This window comes from Chiloscyllium punctatum, chromosome 38, assembly GCF_047496795.1.
Source record: "Chiloscyllium punctatum isolate Juve2018m chromosome 38, sChiPun1.3, whole genome shotgun sequence".
Taxonomy (NCBI): Eukaryota; Metazoa; Chordata; class Chondrichthyes; order Orectolobiformes; family Hemiscylliidae; genus Chiloscyllium; species Chiloscyllium punctatum.
In genome coordinates, this window is record NC_092776.1 from 20648059 (window position 1) to 20670115 (window position 22057).

The 22057-nt window shown below is 41.8% G+C and overlaps 1 protein-coding gene across 1 annotated transcript in view; it reads left to right on the forward strand.

The window, feature by feature from the left end:
• Positions 1-22057, forward strand: part of shtn1 (shootin 1) — a 109863-nt gene that overhangs the window by 16041 nt on the left and 71765 nt on the right. Inside the window, 2 exon segments of the mRNA XM_072557342.1 lie at positions 4729-4789; positions 16666-16760. Of these exon segments, the coding sequence (XP_072413443.1) occupies positions 4729-4789; positions 16666-16760 (156 nt within the window).

Genomic DNA, 22057 nt, shown 5'->3' on the forward strand with positions numbered 1-22057 from the left:
GGTTGAGGATGGGTGTTTCAGGAGAGGTTGGTGATGTTAGGAGGCCTGGTGGGGAAGTGGGCAGTTCATGAGTTGAGAGTAACAATATCAAGCCAATGTGTATGTGGTGAGGTGTGCTGCCCTTTTAATAGAGTGGGTCAGGTAGCCCAGAGGTGGGACTAGAAGCATGTCTAGGACGATAGAGCTGAGAGGATGCATAATAAAGCATTCCCTGTTCAAGTTTACCTTATGTTCAATTTATGGTTCTAGTGAACCACAAATAGAACTGAACCAGGAAAGGAAGTGGGGTGTTATGAAAGTGAAAATTTTATTGATTTGATTTTAAAGTTGTGAACAAATTATATGGAATACTAACAAAACAATATTGGAAATACTCAGAAGCTCAGGCAACATCTGTGGAGAGGAACAGAGTTGACATTTCAGATAGATTAGCTCTGGTTAAGAGGAAGTGGGAGCTAGGTGTCTTGGACAAGGTGAACTGTGGGAGAGCATTGTGAGAATGGCACTGAGACTGGAGTGGAACTAGAGAAGGGTGCAAAGTCAAGGTGAGGTGATGGGGGATCCTGGGTGAATTTAGCACCGTAACTTTTGATAAAGTGGGGAAACAACAGAAGCAGTTTAATGCTCTGAATCCTGGTGGGGGAATAACGGTCTCATCACATTGTTGGAGGAGAAGATCGAGTTGGCAAAGGTTTTAAGAATCACTTTTACCACTTTAAGTAGCAGAGAAGAGAAGGCAGGTTATCTGAGCTCTTGAAATTCCTACATCTTATATTGGTTACCTCACTAAATATTTTAGAAAGTAAATAAATTCTAAATTTATGCAGATATTTAAATATTACTTTCCATTGACAAATAACCACCTAAAAAATACCCCAGCTCTTCCAGACACAGCCACTATTCTCCATTTCATCATTTCCATGACAATATGAAGGTGAGAGTAAGAAACAATAGGAGGAAAATTGAAAAAAATGGAAACAATGCTGAGTCACTGCAATATCTCCTTCCTTACCTTAGCTGTCTAATTTTTCATTGGAGAAAGCTACAGTATTATTAAATTGGATCTTAGGTATAAAGGGACTGTCTTATGAGGAGAGGTTAAGTAGATTGGTTCTGTACTCAGTTGAGTTCCAAAGAATGAGAGGCAACATTAATGAAACAAACAAGCTTTTTAAGGGACTTGGCAGGGCAGATGGGGAAAGGTTGTGGGTGAGTCTTGGACCAGAGGCATTTCAGATTAAGTGGTGATACATTTAAGAAAGAGATGAGAATTTTCTTCTGTCAGATGATTGTGAATGTTTGGAAGTCCTTACTGCTGAAGGCTGTTGAGGTTGTGTCATTAAAGTACATACAAGGCTGAGGTAGACACATCAGGCAGGAAAGTGGAGTTAATAATTCTCACATCAGCCACGAGCTCCTTCAGTGGCAGAGTAGACTCAATGGGCTAAATGGCCTTATTCCCTCACTAATGAACACATCTCCTCAACAATTACCCTGTCAAGCCTGCTCAAAAACTTGCATTTTTCAATAATATTATCCTTCATTCTTCTAAACACTAAGAAATAATGGCCTAACCTATTTAGACATCCTAATAAACCAATCTGAGGAACAATCTTAATGAATCACTTTTGAACGGCCTCCATTTTTTAAATACAAGTGCCAAAACCGGATACACAATGTCAGGTACAGCTTCATTAACAACCTGTACAGCTGTAGCGAGACTTCCTTATTGTAATCTTCAACTACTCAGCAATAGAGGAGCAGGAAAATCGACATTTTGGGCAAAAGCCCTTCATCAGGAATGAGGCTGGAAGCTTTGGGGGTGGAGAGATAAATGGGAAGGGGTTGGGGCTGGGGGAAGCCCCAGTAGGCTATATTGCAGATTCATTCTGTCCTCATCACAACATGCCCTTCCACCTAGTTTTGTATCATCCATGAATTCTAGTGTGTTATACTCTGCCTCCTCTTCCAAGTTATTACTTCATATAGTAAATAATTGAGGCCCTAGGAATGATCCTCGTGGCATTCCAATTGTCATGATTTTCCAACCTGTAAAGTGCCCATAAATCCTAATTCTTCATCTTCTGATGTTGGGAGTTTCTATCTTGTCCAATCATGTTTTATTTGCCCCCTTATGGAATACCTTTTGGAAATCCAAATGCAATACACCTGATTCCTTTTTTTTCAAATCAACTCTGCTTTTTATTATCAAGCAAAGCAAGTTTATCAAACATGATTTCTCTTTCACAAAACCACATTGACTCTGATTGTATTAAGATTTTCTAAATGTCACGCTATTTCTTCTTAATGATGGATTCTAGCATTTTCCCAAATCCAAAAGTAGGCTAACTGCCCTACAGTTTTTGCTTTCTGTCTCCCTCCCAGAAGTGGCACGGTGGCTCAGTGGTTAGCACTGCTACCTCACCAAAGTCAAGGACCCAGGTTCAATTCCAGCCTCGGGCAATTGTCTGTCTGTGTGGAGTTTGTCCATTCTCCCCATGTCTTTGTAAGTTTCCCCCAGGTGCACCAGTTTCCTCCCACATCACAAAGATTTGCAGGTTAGGTGAATTGACCATAAATTGCCCATAGTGTTCAGGGATGTGTATGTTAGGTGCATTAGTCAGGGAAAATGTAGAGTAATAGGGTAGGGGAATGGGTCTGGGTGGGTTACTCATTGGAGAGTCATTATGGATTTGTTGGGGCAAATGGGCTATTTCCACAGTGTAGGGATTCTATAACTTCTATAACATCCTTTCTGCAATAGTGGTGTCACAATGGGGGTTTTCCATTCCACTGGACCCTTCAATGAATCCACTAAGTTCTGAAATGTTTTGACCAATGCCTATTATCTTTATAGCTACTTCCTTTGAAACCCTTGGATGTAGGCCGTCAGGTCCTGAGGACATGTTTGCCTGAAGTCCCATTAGTTTGTCAAATACTTTGTCACTCATGATAGATCTTTCCTCTCTCTGCTTTTCTGTTATTTTCAGATATTTATAACGTTCTCCACCATGAAAATTGAGACAAAGTATTGGTTTAAACTATTGCCATTTCCTTGTTCCTCTATTATAAATTTTCAGTTACATTCACCCCTCAAATTGAATTTGAAATTCTCTCAAGCCAAGGTTGCTATAAAGAGGATTCTAAAAATGCGATCTCTTAATATTTCTCGTCATTACACATTACTAAACTGAAATAGTCTGTTCCTGGTTAAGTTCTGTAATGTACTGCTCTCAGAAATAATCCTGATGCACTCTACAAATTAGTTTCCCATGTTACTCTTGCCCATTTGATTTGTCCAGTCAATATGAAAATTAAAATCAAGATTAGAGTGGTGCTAGATAAGCACACCAGGTCAGGAAGCTTCCGAGGAACAGGAAAATCGACGTTTCGGGCAAAAGCCCTTCATCAGGAGTGAGGCTGGAAGCTTCGGGGGTGGAGAGATAAATGGGAAGTGGTTGGGGCTGGGGGAAGGTAGCTGAGAGTGCAATAGATGGATGGAGGTGGGGGTACAGTCTCTACAGTCAGCTCTGCCTCGACTGAGGGCCACACTCTCTCAACTGCAAAGGACACCTACTGTATTCTGCCTCCATCCACCTATTGCCCTCTCAGCTACCTTCCCCAACCTCACTAGCAGCCCCCCCCGCCCCCCCCCCACCACCACCACCATTTATCTATCGACCTCAGAGGCTCCCAGCCTCATTCCTGATGAAGGGCTTTTGTCCAAAAAGTCGATTTTCCTGCTCCTTGGATGCTGCCTGACCTGCTGTGCTTTTCCAGCACTACTCTAATCTCCAGCATCTGCAGTACTCACTTTTGCCTGAAAGTTAAAAACGGCCATGGCAATTGTAGTGACCTACTTACATACCTCCACTATATTCAGATCTATACTTCACAGTTAAATTCTAGATCCCTATCCATGGTCACACCCTGACCAAGAGTAAATTTGGCTTAATTAATCGAAGGGGTGTGATTGACTCCTGAAAGATAATATCCAGGTACCTCTCTTCCCCCAACCTGATGTGTTGTGGTGTCGGCCGCTTGGACATGAACTCCTCAAAACTGAACCAAATCTCCTTGAATAAGCAGCACTTGCTGCAAATGTGGTCCCAGCGGCATCACCAAATCCCAAAATCCCACCTACTACAGCTGCAACACATTGCCTGCTCAGTCATCTCTATTCTGTTTAGTTCATTAATATGGATGTTAAATATATTAAAAGTGAACTTCTCAACAGTGGTTTTGAGCTGCAATGTGTCTCCTGATTTAAATCATTTGGTAAAACATAAGAGACACTGAAAAAGAAACCGAGTAGTCACCTATCTATTTTCCCATGACATCACATTTCAGTTCTGACAGGTTAGAAACAGTTTAAGGGGACACTGTGCTGCTGGTTTTAATCTCCTCCCACTGATGTCCTTCTCACACAGGTCCACTCTTCTATTTGTGAATCTGGTGTTTCCATGCTCTGTCATGTTGGAAAAGGATGCTGACCATTCTCTCTCTCCCTCTTCCTCTCTGTCCTGCCTTTAGTGAAGCTGCCATTCCCACACTGTTCTGCAGTGTTTAAGAAGCTATTACCTCAACTCTATCTCAAGTTGTTTTAGAATCAAAAGTAGAAATGCTAAAACCTGTACAGCTAATCGGTAAATCAGTGATGGCAACTCTGAGCAAAATCTTGTGATCATTGTTGATGTAATTTTGATTCATTTTCCTTTTTGTGAGTAGAATGCAAAATTGATTGAAGAAAGAAATAATGCTATTCATCAACTGAAGGAGTTTCATAGAGGTAAGTCAACATGTTTGATATGTTGACATTCACTGAGTGTTACAGTAGCTGCAAAAAGCGAGTATGTTTTCTAGAATTTGTAGCCTTATCAGACCTATTGTGGGAATGTGTAGAAATAAAGCAGGATGTCCAAAATTACTAACAGATAACTCTGCAAATGTACTCTAAGTTTGTCAGTAATTGAGTGTGACAAGATAAGGTGGTGTCTCAGGCTTTCAGTCTTCAACAATGAACTAAATTACCTCCTCTGTTGAAATGTCTATGGTTTTATTATCGGACTTGGTACAGAGCAGGAATAGAGCCCATTTATAGGATTAACCAAAGTAAAGAAAGGAAGAGAGAACAATATGTAAAGGTCAAGAGTACAGATTTGCTTTCTCAGGTAATTAGCTACCTTAAATGCTGTGTATATAAATGAAGGTTAATTCATTATTTACATTCTTCAATCTCTTTCTCCACCCCTGCTCTTACTGCAATAATAATAATGCAAAGGATGTTGATTCCACCAGGTGCATATTGGCTACAATATATGACAGACTGTGTGTTTTATATGTCTTCAAAGATTTATAACAGTCTTTCTAATGCAACTGATAAGTGTTTCATTTTGTTTAGTAAGCTCAGGCCTACTTTAAATGTAATGAAGGAAAAAGGGGAAAGGAATAATTGTAAAGGCCATAGAGAACTATAAAGGCAAGCTTCTGAATGCTAAAATATGACACTAGAGCTTGTGTCAAAATTGGTTTAAAATAAAGTTACCATATCACTGTACATAATGAGAATTTTCCTTTTTGGCTTGAATGTTATGGGGCTGTAATAGAATGATTAATTGTGTACAATTAATTCTGGATGTACCTAAACTCTAGTCCAATTGGCACTTCATGGTTTACAGATTTATGTGGTTGAGCCATAAAATAAGAAACTTGGCGGCTCTGGAACTTTGTTTCCTGTGTCTGTAAATGAGCAAGCTCTGCTTTCCCTGCTAACCACAACACCGTAAGATGTAGGAGGAACAGTAGGCCATTCAGCAAAGGGCTGGAGAATCTATGCACAACATCTGTCTGATGTTGTGGCCTCAGGAGGTGAGCCACTTGGCTGCCACTGTGGAGAGCCAAATCCTGCAGAAAGACTGGTATCTCCTCTTATGCACAGGGGCCTCTAGTCTATTTGCTGAAGTCTGCATGGTAAGCACCATCTGGCTCAGTGACAGAATACCATGGGAATGTGACTCCCACTGAGTTTCCTATCTACTTGGTTGTATGAGAGATACTATTGTCACTGATAGGTCACTGCCAAGGTGCCTTGCTGCCCACTGAAATAACTCCACAGAGGCTGGCATCCAGTCACCAAGTCACTCTTTATTTACACATGGAGAGTCTTTCACACTGATTCATCTCCCTCAGAGTGAACAGAACCTCTGCCACTCCTTTATTTTTTTTCTTGTGTGTGTGCAGATGTGAGACACAGTGAAAGACACAAAGTGCACGAATCTTTTTTTTTCTTCTTTTCCACGCCCCCCACACTCCTGCCTAACTGCGGTAGTGCTTACTTTTTCCCCAGCACCCATGGTGTGTGTGTGTGTGTGTGTGTGTGTGTGTGTGTGTGTAGGTGTGAAACACAGTGAAAGACACAAAGTGCACGAATCTTTATTCAATTGCCACCACCAGGAAGATAGGAAAACACCCGAGTGGCCAGTAACAAGCACTGCCCTTCACATCAAAGGGCAACGCTGTGTGATCAAAACAGTGAAGGGGAGGGTAGGGATTAAATCAAAATAGAGTTGGACGGGGAAATAATGCACTCCACTCCCTGCGGTGCCCACCTCTCCCTGAACAACTCCAGGGTGTTGGTGGACACTGCGTGCTCCTTCTCCAAGGACACCCGGGCCCTAACGTAACTGTGGAAGAGGGGCAGGCAGTCGGCCCTAACGACCCCCTCCACAGCCCGCTGCCTGGACCTGTTGATGGCCAGTTTGGCCAGGCCCAGGAGCAGACCCACGAGGAGGTCTTCGGACCTGCCCTCCCTCCTCCGTACCGGGTGCCCGAAGATCAGGAGCGTGGGACTGAAGTGCAGCCAAAAGCAGAGGAGGAGGTTTTTAAGAAAATCAAAAAGGGAGTGCAAACGCCCACACCCAATATATACATGGTCCACGGACTCCACAGTGCCACAGAACAAGCAGTTGGGCTGGGAGTCCGTGAACCACCGCAACCTGCGGTTGCAGGGGACTGCTGCGTGCAGCACCCTCCACCCCAGATCCCCAAGAGAAAGGGGGAGGACTCCCACGTAGAGAGCCCTCCACTGGGGATCCCCACCGACCGGTGGCAAATGGGCATGCCAAGGCGTGTCCGGACGGTGGATGAGGGAGAAGAGGTGGACGGTGTGCAGCAGCAGTCTATACAGGGCCCTCCTTTTGACATCTTTGAAAGAAACAAAATTAAAATTCCGGAGGCGGCTCAGGTTGTGGGGCACGGGCTCCCGCGGGAAGTACGGGACCTTGGGGCCACTGTGAAATTCCATCCGGGCTGGGCCACTCCTTTATATCTGTCAGCCAGGACTCCCTAATTGGACCAGATTAATGGCCCCAATCAGGGAACTCTTATTCTATGAGGTCCACCTGTCTGACCTCATTACAATTACTACTTCCTTCCCTTTCTGAGTTCAAGGACATAGGCCTTTTTTTTAGTAGCTCCTCCATTTATTTTAGCACCAGGTCCGATTGCTCTAGCTCTGCCTCAGACACGGCTCACGTGTAACGTACAGTAGCTCACCAAGAGCATCTTGGAAGAAATTCATTCTTCTATTCAGGCAACAAAGGCAACGAGATGGTGATGTCTACTGTGTCCATCTCCAATTCTGAGGTATCTTCAATGCTTGATGGAGAGGGCGAACCCACCAGTTCCAGAACAGTCAGAAAGGCAGCCAAGGAGCTGGGTATGTTTTGCTTCCATACAGTTTGTGAGTTTACACCTTTCATATGGTCCATGTGCCTGTTCAGGATCATCTCACCTACCTGAACTTTATATGTCACTGGACCTGACCTCGCATCGACTATGCCTGTTACCAATGCATTGCCATTCCCGTGGTTCCCACACTAAACTTCATCCCCTGAAGTAAACTGTCTTTCTTGCTTAGTAGCCTTCTATCCAGTATTGGCATTCCTGATGCTATTTCACCGCCCCCCCCCCCCCCCCCCCCCCTCCAAGGTCTGAGAAGGTCAGATTTAACCTGGTGCATGGTCTTCTTCCCATTGGCAACTCTGCTGGAGTTATTCCTGTAATTGCATGATGGGTGATCTGATAAATAAGAATCAGGTAGGTGTGGTATCTAAAGAAGCTGTAGGCTATTTCTTCAAGCCTGCCACCAAAGCTTGGACTGTTTGTTTTCCAAGACTATTGGATGATGCATAGTATGGAGCTGTCCTTGCATGATGAATACTATTTCATTTTAGGAAATAGTCACATTTCCTGTTGGTAAAGGATGGCCCACAATCTGTGACCAACACTTTCAGTAGTCCATATATTGCAAAAGATGTTCAATTTTTTTTATCGTTGCCCCGTGTTTGACAAACGAACTCTGTGCACATCCAACTACTTTGAATGGACATCCGCAATGACTAAGAATATTGAGCCCAGGAACTGTTGACGGTAACGTTTGTCCCTGTTAGCACTGCCCCACCAATGCAGCTATGTCTGCATGCAATTCTGGCCATCAGACATAACTTCTCCCCAACATGTTCATGTTTGAAATCCCTGGCTGACCCTGGTAGGGGAGTTCAGCCAGTATCTGGTGGTGACCTTTGTTCGGGACAACTGCTCTTGCTTCCTCTAATAATATGCTGTCCTCTACTGTGGTTTGGTCTCACAAGGTCCAAAAAGGTTTCAGCTCTGGATGTCACAGCCCTTTGGTTTGCCTCACTACCACCAGCTGTTTCAGTTTTGCCTAGACCAGGTCTTCTACATCCAAAGTCAGATATTGTTGGCTGTGACTGGAAATGTGTCCAGAAAGTTTAAAACCATTATGGACTTTTCCAGTGGTAGTATTACCAGTCATGTATCTGCCAGCACGAGGCAGCTCAATGCATCCACATTCGCTAGTACACCTCCCAAACAGTGTTTCAACTTGTAATTATATGCACTTAGTATTAGACATCACCACTGAATTCATCCTGAAGCTATGGGTGGCACTGCTGTGTCCTCTTTAAGTAGACCTAGCAGTGGTTTGTGGTCTGGTATTATTACAAATTTACGTTCGTAAAGGTATTGGTGGAACGTCCTGACTCCAAACGTGACCCCAAACATACCTTCTCTATCTGGGTGTATTTATTCTCTGCATTAGCTAAAGTCCTGAATGCATACACTATCGGACATTTCTCTCCATTGCTAAATCTACCCAGGTATCGTATGCAGAGGCACTGTATGTCAATACCAGATTTCACTTGGGATTAAAGTGTATCAATACCTTAAAAGATGATAGCTGTTTCTTCAATTCCCTGAAAGCTATGGCATGGCTATGCAACCATTTCGAAGGCTGACCATTTTTTAAGAATTGTTGCAAAGGTGCCAGGTTAGGCATGAACTTCCTGTAATAGTTCACCAGCCCAAGGAAAGACCTAAGCTCCGGTACAGATGTGGGAGCTGTGGCTCCTTTGATTGTCCTCAATTTATCTTCCAACCTGGTGTAATCTGCTTTTATAGGTCACTTGGGTTGCCTGGAAGTCACATTTTTCCCTTCTACTACATATGCCCTCTGGGAGAAACATCCAAGAGCCAGGCTCAAGTTCTGTCGGTGCTCCTTTTTAGTCTTCCCTGTTATTAGCACACTATCTACATAAATGGTTTATGTCCAGCTTCATGAAGGACAGACCCTTGCCAGCATTGTGTATGAATCTGCTCTGCAAGGGATCAGGTATTTATCCAGCTGTGAAAAGCAGTTTACTATTTGTTTAAAATCCTCACAAAGTTGAACCAACCCATTGGGGCTTCACAAGGTATGACCAGTGCTGCCCATTCTGCAAACTGGATTGGTTTGATAACTCCTTCGCTTTCCAGTCTCCTGACTCTGCCTGTACTTTTGCCCATTAGGCAAATGGCAATGGATAGGCCTTGCAGAATTGCTTCCTGGTCAACATGCAAGGTGGCTTTGGATCCTTTGCTAATCCTTCCTGAAAAACGTCTAGGTATTTAATTATGACTTCTCTCAGGCAGCTATTTTTAATCAAAAAATGTTGAGCCAATCCAGGTGAATCTTTCTCAACCAATTGCACTCCATCAAGCTTGGGCCCGAGCCTTTTACTACAATCAGTGATAATTGAACCAGCTGCATCTCATAGGTGATTGGATCCAAAGTTGTAATCTTAATCTGTAAAAGTTCTCTGGTATAGGTTCTCAGTCTAGCTGAGGTCTTGCGCAAACTTAAGGGCTGGAGTCCGGAGCGAATTTTGTTAAAGATTGGTTCTGTGATCACTGAAACAGTCATTGATTAGATTAGATTAGATTACTTACAGTGTGGAAACAGGCCCTTTGGCCCAACAAGTCCACACCGCACCCGCCGAAGCACAACCCACCCATACCCCTACATCTACCCCTTACCTAACACTACGGGCAATTTAGCAATTCACCTGACCTGCACATCTTTGGACTGTGGGAGGAAACCGGAGCACCCGGAGGAAACCCACGCAGACATGGGGAGAATGTGCAAACTCCACACAGAGAGTCGCCTGAGGCGGGAATTGAACCCGGATCTCTGGCGCTGTGAGGCAGCAGTGCTAACCACTGTGCCACCGTGCCGCCCATACCTGTATCGACCTCCACTGGAACTGGATGACCATTTAACCAAATGTTTATTTTGATTTGTTATGATTAGGATGCTGCTAAAGCAGTTTAACTGTTCCAAACCACATGTAAGTGGACTTCCAAGGGTGTGCACTCTCTGAAATGCTGGTCTATGAGACCTCTTATTTAGTTTAGTTCAAGCGGGACTTCTTTGCTGTCTCAAGTCCACAAGTTATAAAGGCCTGCCAGCCCGAAGCCTGAAGAAAATTTTAACCATTTGGCCAAAGCTTGGCTTTGTTTTGGGATTTTGCTATGGGCTGACCTAGAGTTCCTCTGTTCAGGACATGTCTGGAATGAGGCAATCCAATTTTCTTCACTCAAGTGGTGTTCCCCAAGCTCAGTCAGACTGGCGAGAATGTCTACTTCCATCAAAATACCCTGCAATTCATATGCTCCGTTTGCTGCATTTTCTAATGATAAAGCCAGTTGTAGTGTGTGAAGTCCAGTTTGGTTTCAGCTAGTAGGTGTTTTTGCATGGTTACATCACTAATCCTACAGCCCAAACGGTCTTTCAGTATCTCATTAAAGGTTAAACCAAAGTCACATGGCTCTGCCGGTTGTCTTAACCTTGTCAAAAATCCAGTTCCGTATTCCCCTGGTTCTCAAACTGCCAAGTAGAACTGATGGCATCTCAGAATTAGAGGAGGCTTGGAGTCCTTAACTAAACCTGTTAACTCTTGAAAGGTTTGATTATCTGGTGCCTTGGGAAAAGCTTAATGAGACAAATTGCATTGCCTTCCTGTTAAAGGCACTGGTGAACTCTGTTGACTGGGGGATGCTGCATATATTCCCAGCTGAGGTTTGAAAGGAGCCAGTGGCACAGACATTCAAAAAGACTATGATCTTCAGTGCCATGGTTCCATTGCCTTCCAAGCTGCTTGGTTACAGAACTGCCTGCAGGAAGCGACGAATATACGTGATAGCTTCACCAGTCATACAGAGACCCCTGTGGAACTGCTTTTCACTGACCTGCTTGCAGTTGGAATGCTGTCAGAATGCCCTCTCTCGTTACATCTGGATTTCTTCCTCAGGTGATGCTTCTTTATCCACAAAGCAGTCCCTGAGTCTCGAATATCTGGTCCTGTTGGTGTTGTTCATCCTGTCTCTCCTCTTCCTTATTCATTTCAACCTTTATAAAGCTAATACAGCCACTGATTAACTTGGTGAAACATCTCTCATGGAAGTATAGATCTGTGATGCATTATCAGGAGTGAGATTTTTTTTTATTTTCCAGGTACTGACTGCATAACAGTTTCAGTCCCATGTCTTCATCTTTCAGATGCAAGAGCCTATGAGTGCTCCAGCCCAGCTACATATAGAATAAACACCCAGCATCATCACTGCTGCTGTTGATTCTGGGGTTCCCTTCTTATCAAAGGATTAATGAATGACAGACATGGTTGTGATGTTGTTCGGTGCTGAAAGAGCTTAATTTTCTTTATTCTGCAACAAATGCTTAACTTGAGTGCAAAGCCCTTAACTGAGAGCTGTGAGTAATGGGACTTTTCAGCTTCTGTTTTGATTACCTCACCTTGGTGTGTTTGCACACTGCGGGAACATGGGCAGACAGCTCTGGGGCCCCTCCTTTTTGTGTGGTGCATTTTCTGAGAGTCCTTCTTTTGAAAAATGGTTTTCAGAAAGATGGTGGTTCTAAAGTTTTCCTTTTATAATTTCTCCACCTACCCTTCTCCTCTAGACTATAATTTGTGCCCATCATTGTAGATTATTTTCTCCTGACCTCTGATGTCCTCTCTGACCTGCTTCATTCTCTCTGAGACTATCAACCTTTTCACTACCTCCATGGACATTCTTGGCTATTGCCCTTTATTCCACTCAAATCTAGATTCTTGTGCCCAACTACATCCTTACACCACCCCTTAGTTGACTTATCTGCTTTTCCTCCCTTCCCAGCACACTGAATTATCCCATTGAATTCCTCACAATAAATATGTAGTCCTCATCTTTCCTTGTCTGCCTGTGGGCTCACTGAGACTCTCCCAGTTTTCTCCCTCCATTCCCCAGGATTCTTCCAATGTCCATGGTAACCATATCCTTTAACAGCCACTCCTTACTGTTCTTATACATCAGTACCATCTTTCTGTAAACATAGAAAATAAGAGCACAGGCAGACCATTTGGCTCTGTTCCATAATTCAGTAGGATCATGGCTGGTTCTCTATCCTATAGCCTCATTCTCATTTCCCCCCATATTTGTGGAACGCTTGAACATCTAGAAACTTATCTATTTCTTGAATACATTTAGTAATTTTGGCTTTCTCAGCTGTCTGTGGTGGAGAATTCCACAGGTTCACTACAGTTTGAGTGACAAAATATTTCCTTATCTCCATCCTAAATTGTCAGTCCCATTCCCTGAGATTGTGAGCCCTGATGTTTTTTTCCCTGAACAGGGAACATATCATCCCTGCATCTAGTGTGTCCAGTACTGTTAGAAAGTTATACCTTTTGAGGGTGAGCCCTCCTCCCTGATCAGATTTGCTGGCATCACTTGGCTGCCACTCTCAGGCAGATGAGTAGGCACAGTAAGCCTTCACCCCTGTCTCTGCCAACATTTGTGTAAAGGGAGAGCTTGGTTATAAGGAAGGCAAGTTACTGAAGAAGTTTGTACTCATCAGAGCTTCAGAGAAGAAGAAGCCAGGTTCACTTCTCATGTGCGTGGTTGGTGTTTGTGAACTGATGTCTTTTCTGGTTTTGGCTGACAAGATTGCACCTAGCAATGTAATTCCACTGTGTTGGGTGTTCATGAGTAATCGTGGTTCGTTAAAGAATATAACAGAGGCTTAGAGCACTTAGCTGCCTGATAGTTGTTGATCGCACATTAAGAAAACTTTAAGCTGCTGTTGGAAAACTGAATGTATGCCACCCACAAAATTAAATTTACTCATATGTTTGTCTAAAAGGTTTGTGAGGGAGTGGAAAATTTTCCTCTTCACTTTGGGGTTAACAGATGGTTACAGCATGGAAGCCGGTTATGTCTGTGCTGATCCCCCAAAGGAACCATTTAGCCGATTCCACTTCCTTGTTTCCTCCCTGTAGCACCGCCTGTTCTTCCTTTTCAGCTAAATCCCTCTTCAATGCCTAATTGAACCTGTCTCCATCACACTCTTGGGCATTGTGCTCCAGATCCAACAACTTGCTGGGTGAAAACATTTGTCATCATGTTTCCATTACTTCCTTTTCAAATCACCTTTCGTTAGTTTACCCTGTGATTTTTGATCCTTCCAACAATGGGAATTTCCTTGTCTATTTTGTTCATGATTTTGAAAACCTCCATCGAATCTCCTATTAGTCTTCTGCAGGGAAAGCAGCCCCAACTTCTCCAGTCTACCTGCATAACTGAAGTTCCTCACCCTGGGAGCATTCTCATGAATCTTTTCTGCATCTTCTTTACTGCCTTCACATCATTGCCAAAGTGTGACTGTCAGAACTGGAAGCATTACTCCAGATGAGGCTGAATCAGTGCTCCATACAAGTTTAACATATCATCCTTGGTTTTATCATTCATGCACCCATTCATAAGGTCTAGGATGCTGTGTGCTTTGTTAACTGCTTTGTATCTGTATATAGACATGGTCTAGGAGAATTCTTGCTCGTCTATTGCACCCAGACCTTGCCATTTCATTGTTAACAACTAAGATAATTAGGAAAAATACCAAAGGGGACATGAAGACTTTTGTTTTGAAATAGCAGCTTATCATTATCTGGAATGTTTGATCGGAAAGCAAATTTGATAGTAATTTCCAGAAGAGAGTTTTCAAAGGGAGTATTTGTACAGCTATAGGAAAATGAATAAGGGAGTGGGATTAATTGGATAGCTCTTTAAAAGAGCCAGCATATGCATGATGGATTGAATGGGCCCATTCAATAATTTAGATTACTTACAGCGTGGAAACAGGCCCTTCGGCCCAACAAGTCCACACCGACCCGCCGAAGCGCAATCCACCATACCCCTACATCTACCCCTTACCTAACACTACGGGCTCAATTGTGCATGGCCAATTCACCTGACCTGCACATTTTTGGACTGTGGGAGGAAACCGGAGCACCCGGAGGAAACCCACGCGGACACGGGGAGAACGTGCAAACTCCACACGGACAATCACCTGAGGCGGGAATTGAACCCGGGTCTCTGGCGCTGTGAGGCAGCAGTGCTAACCACTGTGCCACCGTGCTCCACTATTTTTACTGAAATGGGGATTACACTGAGCTCTAAGGAGGAGACCTTGAAATGAGTCACGGAAAAACATACTTCCATAAAATAATTCAAAATGGGATATGATATGTCAGCATAACATTCAAACTTGCATTTAAGCAGAAGCATCTGGGTCAAAATCTAAGTTTTTAAAACAATACTTTAAGAAAATGTAACTTACTTTTATCCTTTCAAATATAGATCAGTATCCATCATAAACCATTCTGTAAACTGCATTCTCTGCTTGATAACACATCCTTTGAAGTAAGGTTAAGCTTTAGCATTTAATTACACAGTGGAATTATTCTTTTAAGCTCAGTAAATTAACTATATTTGGTATTAAAGAAAATGTATTTGACCTGACCACACTTCTGTTTTATCTGGCCATGTATTTTATATAGATTTCATGGTTTTGGCTTTTCCTTAACTGGAAGGTTTAGAAACTGGAAACATTTTGCTGCTCAATGGATTGTTTCCAGAATGAAGAGTGCTAGTTTGCATTGGTTATATTCAATCAGCAGCAAGTATTTCAGACAGAGACCTTACTAAAACTCAGGATGTTAATGAGCTGAATTTTTTTTCAAATAAGCACATTTTAAGTATTTAAGGACACACATACATATAACAATTCTCAAACCGAAACCATAACAATACGAAATTAAGTAGAGTTGAATGTAGTCTTGAAAGTATTTTGTTAAAGCCTTCTGCTTGGGGTTACAGAGGTCAATGGCTTAATGTTGATGTAAGCATAAATCAGAAGTACAGTATTAAGAAATGACCTTGGTCTATAATTAAGCTTGAAATGAGAAAAGATCGACATTGGTCAAATTCCAACTCTCCGATCTTAGTTCCAGCTATTTTATGGTTCTAAATTATCTTGAGTTCTGTTCTGTTTTGATTTGTACTTAGGCATGAACACATATTGTGTGCAAGTCCTGTTTACTAATGTCAGTTCGTATGTGAAGCAGCTGCATTCTATACCCAATTACATGATTTCATAGATCTCTGAAAATTGGTTCTATTCACAGTCAGCAATAGAAAACCTCAACACAATCATTTCTTTTCAATTGACAGTGGCAAGGTTGATGACAACATGACCATTGTGTTATAATGATAAGACCACCAAGGCATTTGTACTTTTCATCAAGGCGTTTCACAGAGTAGATACAATTTAATTCACTACACTGTCAGCAATGCTCACATTTGTCTGATACCATTATGCTGCCCGTCTCCACAGTTATAATCACTGTCCTAAGAGAAATGCTGTTAAATGATCTCCAGCAGTCAGAGAAACTCTCAATTAGGCCTGCCACTTTCAATGTGTCAGATTGTCTTATGCACTTGTACAATTTCGGTTCCAATCCTGTTTATTTACAATGCCTACCAGTAATTATACTTAACATGTCATTAGCTGAGAAGGGGACCCTGCCAAGGAGACTGCCAGAAACTGTGAAGGTTTTAGGGGGAGTTACTGGAAGACAGCACCATCAGAGGCTTTTAGCCTCTGATGGGATGCTGTGGTAGTGATTATAATGCAAGAATCAAGCTCATCAAGTCATAATTAGATGCCACTCAAATGTGCCACTTGTAATAACAGTGTTGATTCATGTTTTCTCTGTGACAGCATCTGCTAATTAGTTAAGTGGATTCAGTTGGCCTGTTTGCTACAGTTTATGATTACCTCTGAAAATGTCAAGGCTATTGATGCTTTCTAGTGACTGTTGTGCTGTGAAAACTTTTTAAAAACATTGTATAGAGTGAGGTAGAGTTTATTTTAAGGAATTTAACTTGATGTTCTCTGGAAGTGAAATGATCAAAGCTGTATACTTCTTATTGCAGTTTCACAGCTGGTGATTGAGGAAGTCAGTACTATACAAAACCACCTTGACATTGAGAAAAGTTGCCGTGAAAATGCAGAAGTGTTTGCTTCGAAGGTATATATATGTTGTTCAGTATTTTATGCTGTCACCTCCTCTAGGATTTCGAAACTGTAAAACTCTATGCTTTTCTCAGGCTTCCAACCCTTGTTTGTCCCCAGGGAATATTCACGGTGTTATTTAACCACAGCCTACTGGCTCTCTGTTTCCCTCCCTCCACTGTCGTACCATTGATCTGTTGCAGTCTTGTAAGCTTCCACTTAATGCTGAATTTGAAAACAGCGATACATTTTGCCGCATTTGTAGCTATCTACTTCCTTTTTTGATAGAAAACTATAGAAGGAATGTAATCCTATGCTAAGTGTAACTCTGTATATTAATGTCGTGGGAGCTTTTCACAACAATTTAATAATTCCGTTCATAGAATTAGCTTTAAAAACCTGATGTTCCCTTTAATTAACTCCAATTAGATTTTAATGTGCATTTTGCATTTCCTAAAATAAAGTGTTTAATATTAAGTGTGATTGGATTGTACTAAACAAATTAAATTAGGTAATGCAACTATATTTTAGCAGGAGTTGCATCATTTCCATTTTTATTTTATTGTTTTTATTATTAATGTATGAAATTTAAACTGTTTTGTTTGTTTCTTAGCTTCATTTTCAGTGAGCCTAACCCATTGACAATTTGAGTAAAGTTAGTATTCCTGGACTAATGCTCATGTACGATTTGTAATAGGGTATAGAATAGAGAATGTGTGACTAAGGTATAGAATATAGAATATGTGACTTGTAATAGATTTGTAATCATTGACGCTAAACATTAGAATAAAGTAACTGAACTAGTGACAGTACTTAATTGTGCTAATAATTAACTGCTAAAGCATAATTTTAACTAGAAGGAGAAAAAGGATTAAATACATGTCTTATACTCACCATGGGGTCTTTTTCTCATTTTCCTGTGTTCTCCTCTCCCCTCTATCCTGAAGATAATTATATTTTAATTACCCCTATTCTGACTATTGTAACCTATTTTGTTTCATTCCAACCCTTTCCTCTCCCTAATTTTATGAAGTTCAAAGCAATTTACTTACTCTTGAAGCACACTGTCCATTTGGAGATGATGGTAACTTTTGAGAATATCAGTCGGGTTACACAGTATTCTTCATTGTGATTAAGGTATTTTGTTTCAAGGCAAGATAAAGAGAGATTCCTATCTCTGATGAGAGTATGAGGATGGTTTTTAAACACTCTTTCTAGAGATGGTAGAAGTATTTAGTTTGAATGTTTCGTGGAAAACCTACCGTAATGACTTGCCTGAATGGCAAATACCTGAATAGAAGAGGACCGCAGTTAGATTAAATGTTCATATAATGGGAGTGAGAAACTCATTTTTGTTATTACTCATCTTCTTGACATATACCTTTTTATAGTGAAAGACAAGAAATAAGTAAAATGGGAACTCACTCTCTGTTACATCTTGTTCCCTCCACTAAACCTTGCATTGTATTTTTAAGCAGCATTTTTGGTAAGCATTTTAATACATATCATCTGCAAATTACACACAGAAAATTTGGGTTTTTTTTTATTGATGCTAACTAAGCTAAGGGAACTTTGTGCTGAGGAATAAAACTTATTTTCCATTTTGAGCACTCATCAGCGTAAAGGATCCTCATTACCAATGAAACAGTTATAACTCTTCCTTGATTTCAGAAGACCTGTCCCTTACTGCACCAAAGTGACAATTTTGCTATTTAACATATCAGCCACCATGTAGCCTCTGAGCGAGATTGCCAATTAGCGACAACTTAGAGGCAGTTTTGTGCTGTACATCCGCACCCACTAGGAACAGGATGGATTGAGGCAGACCAGCTCATTTCACAAAGGACCCTTACTGTCAGAAGACAGAAGAGACTTCCACCTCATCAGTCAGAGTTGGATTTGAATGCAGATTCCGGAGGTGAAAGGCTCTGTAAACTTCAATAATAGTATAACCCTTACAAAAGTTAGTGAAATACAGCAACTTTTGTCCATAATTTAAATAGAAGAGGTGCAGCTGGGTAACCATTACTAAATAAGGAGACCTGTTTGAAGTCACTTCTCATTTTTTGAGATTTCTGTGTGGTTTTATCTCTTTGCAATCTTACTAAATTTGATCACTGGAGGTAATGTCATCCACCAGTATATAATACGGAAATTCTGCCTTTTTAGAATTAGAATTAGAATCCCTACAGTGTGGAAACAGGCCCTTCAGCCCAACAAGTCCACATCGACTCTGGGATGTGTAACCCACCCAGAACCTATCTGCCTACCCTATATTTACCTCTGACTAATGCACCTAACCTAACCTACACATCCCTGAACACTATAGGCAATTTAGCATGGCCAATTCACCTAGCCTGCACATCTTTGGATTGTGGGAGAAAGCCCACGCAGACATAGGGAGAATATGCAAACTCCACATAGACAGTTGGCCAAGGCTGGAATTGAACCCGGGTCCCTAGCACTGTGAGGCAGCAATGCTAACCATTGAGCCACTGTGCTGCCCTTTTGGTTGCCTCCAGAAAAGAGTTGTTTTAATGGTTAATACAAAAATTGTAAGTGGTATTTTTAACTACTGAAAAGGGAATAGGGAGGATCAAGGATGTGGCGTACTTAGATTTTTAGAAGGCTTTTGATAAAGTCCCCTTCAGGAGGCTGGTTACACAGATTAAAGCACATGGGATAGCAGGTAGTGTATTAATGATTGGCTAGTAGATTGGCTAGATTGGCTAGGAAGAAATGGGTCATTTTGACATTGGCAGGCTAGTGGGGTACTATAAGGAGCAGTACTTGGGCCTAGCTGTTCACAATATATATCAATCATTTGGAGTGGGGAACCAATGTAATATTTCCAAACTTGCGGATGATCAAAAGTTAAATGGTAATGTGGATTGTGAGCAAGATGTAAAGTGCTTCAGGAGGATTTGGGCAGGATTAGTGAATAAGCTAGAACATAGCAGATGGAATATAATGTGGAAAAGTGTGAAGTTGTCCCCAGCATGGTAGGTCAAAAGCAGCCCTCCAATACCAGTCGCAGGGTTTGTACATTGTTGCTCAGCCATTCAAGCAGTCAGTCAGGATCTGTTGCACTTAAGGGGTGAGGAACTGAATGTCTAGCAGCCCACCACCCACCTCATCTGTTTCTGCTGTTTTGTAGGCTTTTTCCCTCCTGAAATGTGAGAGTGACAGGTATTAGGAGAGATGAAAGTGGGTCACCAAGCTGTTACTTTTTGCTGAAGGGGAGGGGAAATGTCCTGAGTGACTGAATAGACAGCACAGGGGGCATGCAGTGTTGTCAGGTGTTGGGATGGATGAAATTGAGAAAGGAATGATGTTGCGGGTAATAATGAGAATGGTAGCGTATGAATCTTGGTGTGAGGTGGGTTACACAGAGCGAGATTGCGTGTGTGAACTATTGCAGATGTTTTTCTCCAGGTGGTAGAGACTGCCCTGACAATTTTAGACTCGACTGGCATGGTCTAGTGTTGCGGCCTTATCTGAAATGTCAAATAAAAACAAAACTGAAAGGTTACATTGCATTGAGTTAGGGAGCAGAAATGAGGAATGTGTAAACTGCAAAATTGATCCTGCAAAGTCTCCCTTACTGACATTTGGGGAGATGTACCAAAATCATTATACTTGTTTCATAGGATAACGAAGGGGAAACTGGACAGAAATAGGCTAAGTTATACTTTACAGCAAATGTCCCAGATGCTTTCATAGTCAACCCTGGGTATTTTGTGTCCCAACTGCAGAACAGACCCACCAGAGATACCAACAAAGTCTTGTGGTATGAGATTAAACATAGGCAAGGAAACCTCCTACTGATTTGCATCTTCTGCTGTCCCTCAGCTGATGAAGCAGTACCTTTTCATGTTAAACACCCTCTGTTGAGAGAGAAAAACATGGTGACTGATTCCAGTCTGGTAGGACTGTTTTTCCATACTGAAGAGACATGGAAATGTTATGGTTCTATGTTATTGAAAAAGTCAGGAGGAGCAAGTGGGATAGAAGGGAAGGTTAAAGGGTGAAGGAGGTTGGAGGTAATTGACATCAGAGAACAAAAGGCACAGGGAGTGGTAACAGGTGTAGACAAGTGAAAAAGCATGGATCTAGAATAGACACTAATGAAAATAGTCAGTTTTAACTGGAAACAAAATATGGAACCAAGGAGAATGAACAAAGTATATCAAAATGGAGGGCTGAGTTCATGGTCTGAAGTTTTGAAGGCCCGAGCAGGAAATGAGGTGTTCTTTCTCCGTTTTGCATTGGGCTCTGCTGGAGCATGACAGCAGACATAGGATAGAAATGTTAGTCTGAGAGCTAAAAGTGTATGGAATGACAAGCAACTGGAAGGGAATCAAGCCATTGCTTCGAGGACAGTCTCTAGCCTCATCTTCTACCACCCCCCCTCCCCCCACCCCCACTGCTACCTCCTTCCTAAAATTCACAAACAAGGGAACTTATTTCTTCCTACCTTGAGTCTTTCTTTCACCATTGTCCAATCTTTTCATTCATATTGTTGTCTAAGACAATTAGTACCCAAAGGGCTAACTGATATCATGAGCTAAGCCCATCAGAAAACAAAGGACTGTTCCTGTTATCTGTGTTGACAGTAATTGTATTTGCACTGACAAGTCTGATGTCTCATGAGACATCAATCTCAGATGTAATGTAGTCAGTTATTAAATACGATGTAATAAGCCCATTCTATTTATCACATTGAGCCCATCATCCACCAAAGATTTTGTGTAGGTATCTTTCCCACCAATTTCAGTAACTTAGGCTAAGACCACTAAGAGATTTGGTAATAGGGAAGTTACCTAAGGAATCTCCGATGGTAATGTTGAACACGACCACAATACATTGCACAGTCTTTGTAGAGATGACATTATCTGCTTTCACCTGAAGTTGGAAACATTAATCCATTTGACCTCCAATTTCCTGTCTTCTCTAAGCTTCATCCAATCCTTCTCTGGCTCTTCTCTTTCTTAAACTTCTTTGTCTCCATTTTCAGGGATTGTTTGTCTTAGTAATATTCATTCCAAATACACCAACTCCCACAACTAATTTGATCACACTTTCTCATATCATGTTCCCAGTTTCTCCAGTACTGTTAAATCTGTTCTGATGATGGCACCTTCCACGATGGAGCTTCTGAAATGTCTTCCTTTAATCCTCATCCAAGTAAAAGATGTAATAGATAATGAGGCACTGTGGGCCACAGCAGCAGCAAGACGATATTCCATCATTACCTGGAACTTGGCATAAGATCCTCAATCTACCATTACCATCAAGCTAAGAGATCTGATT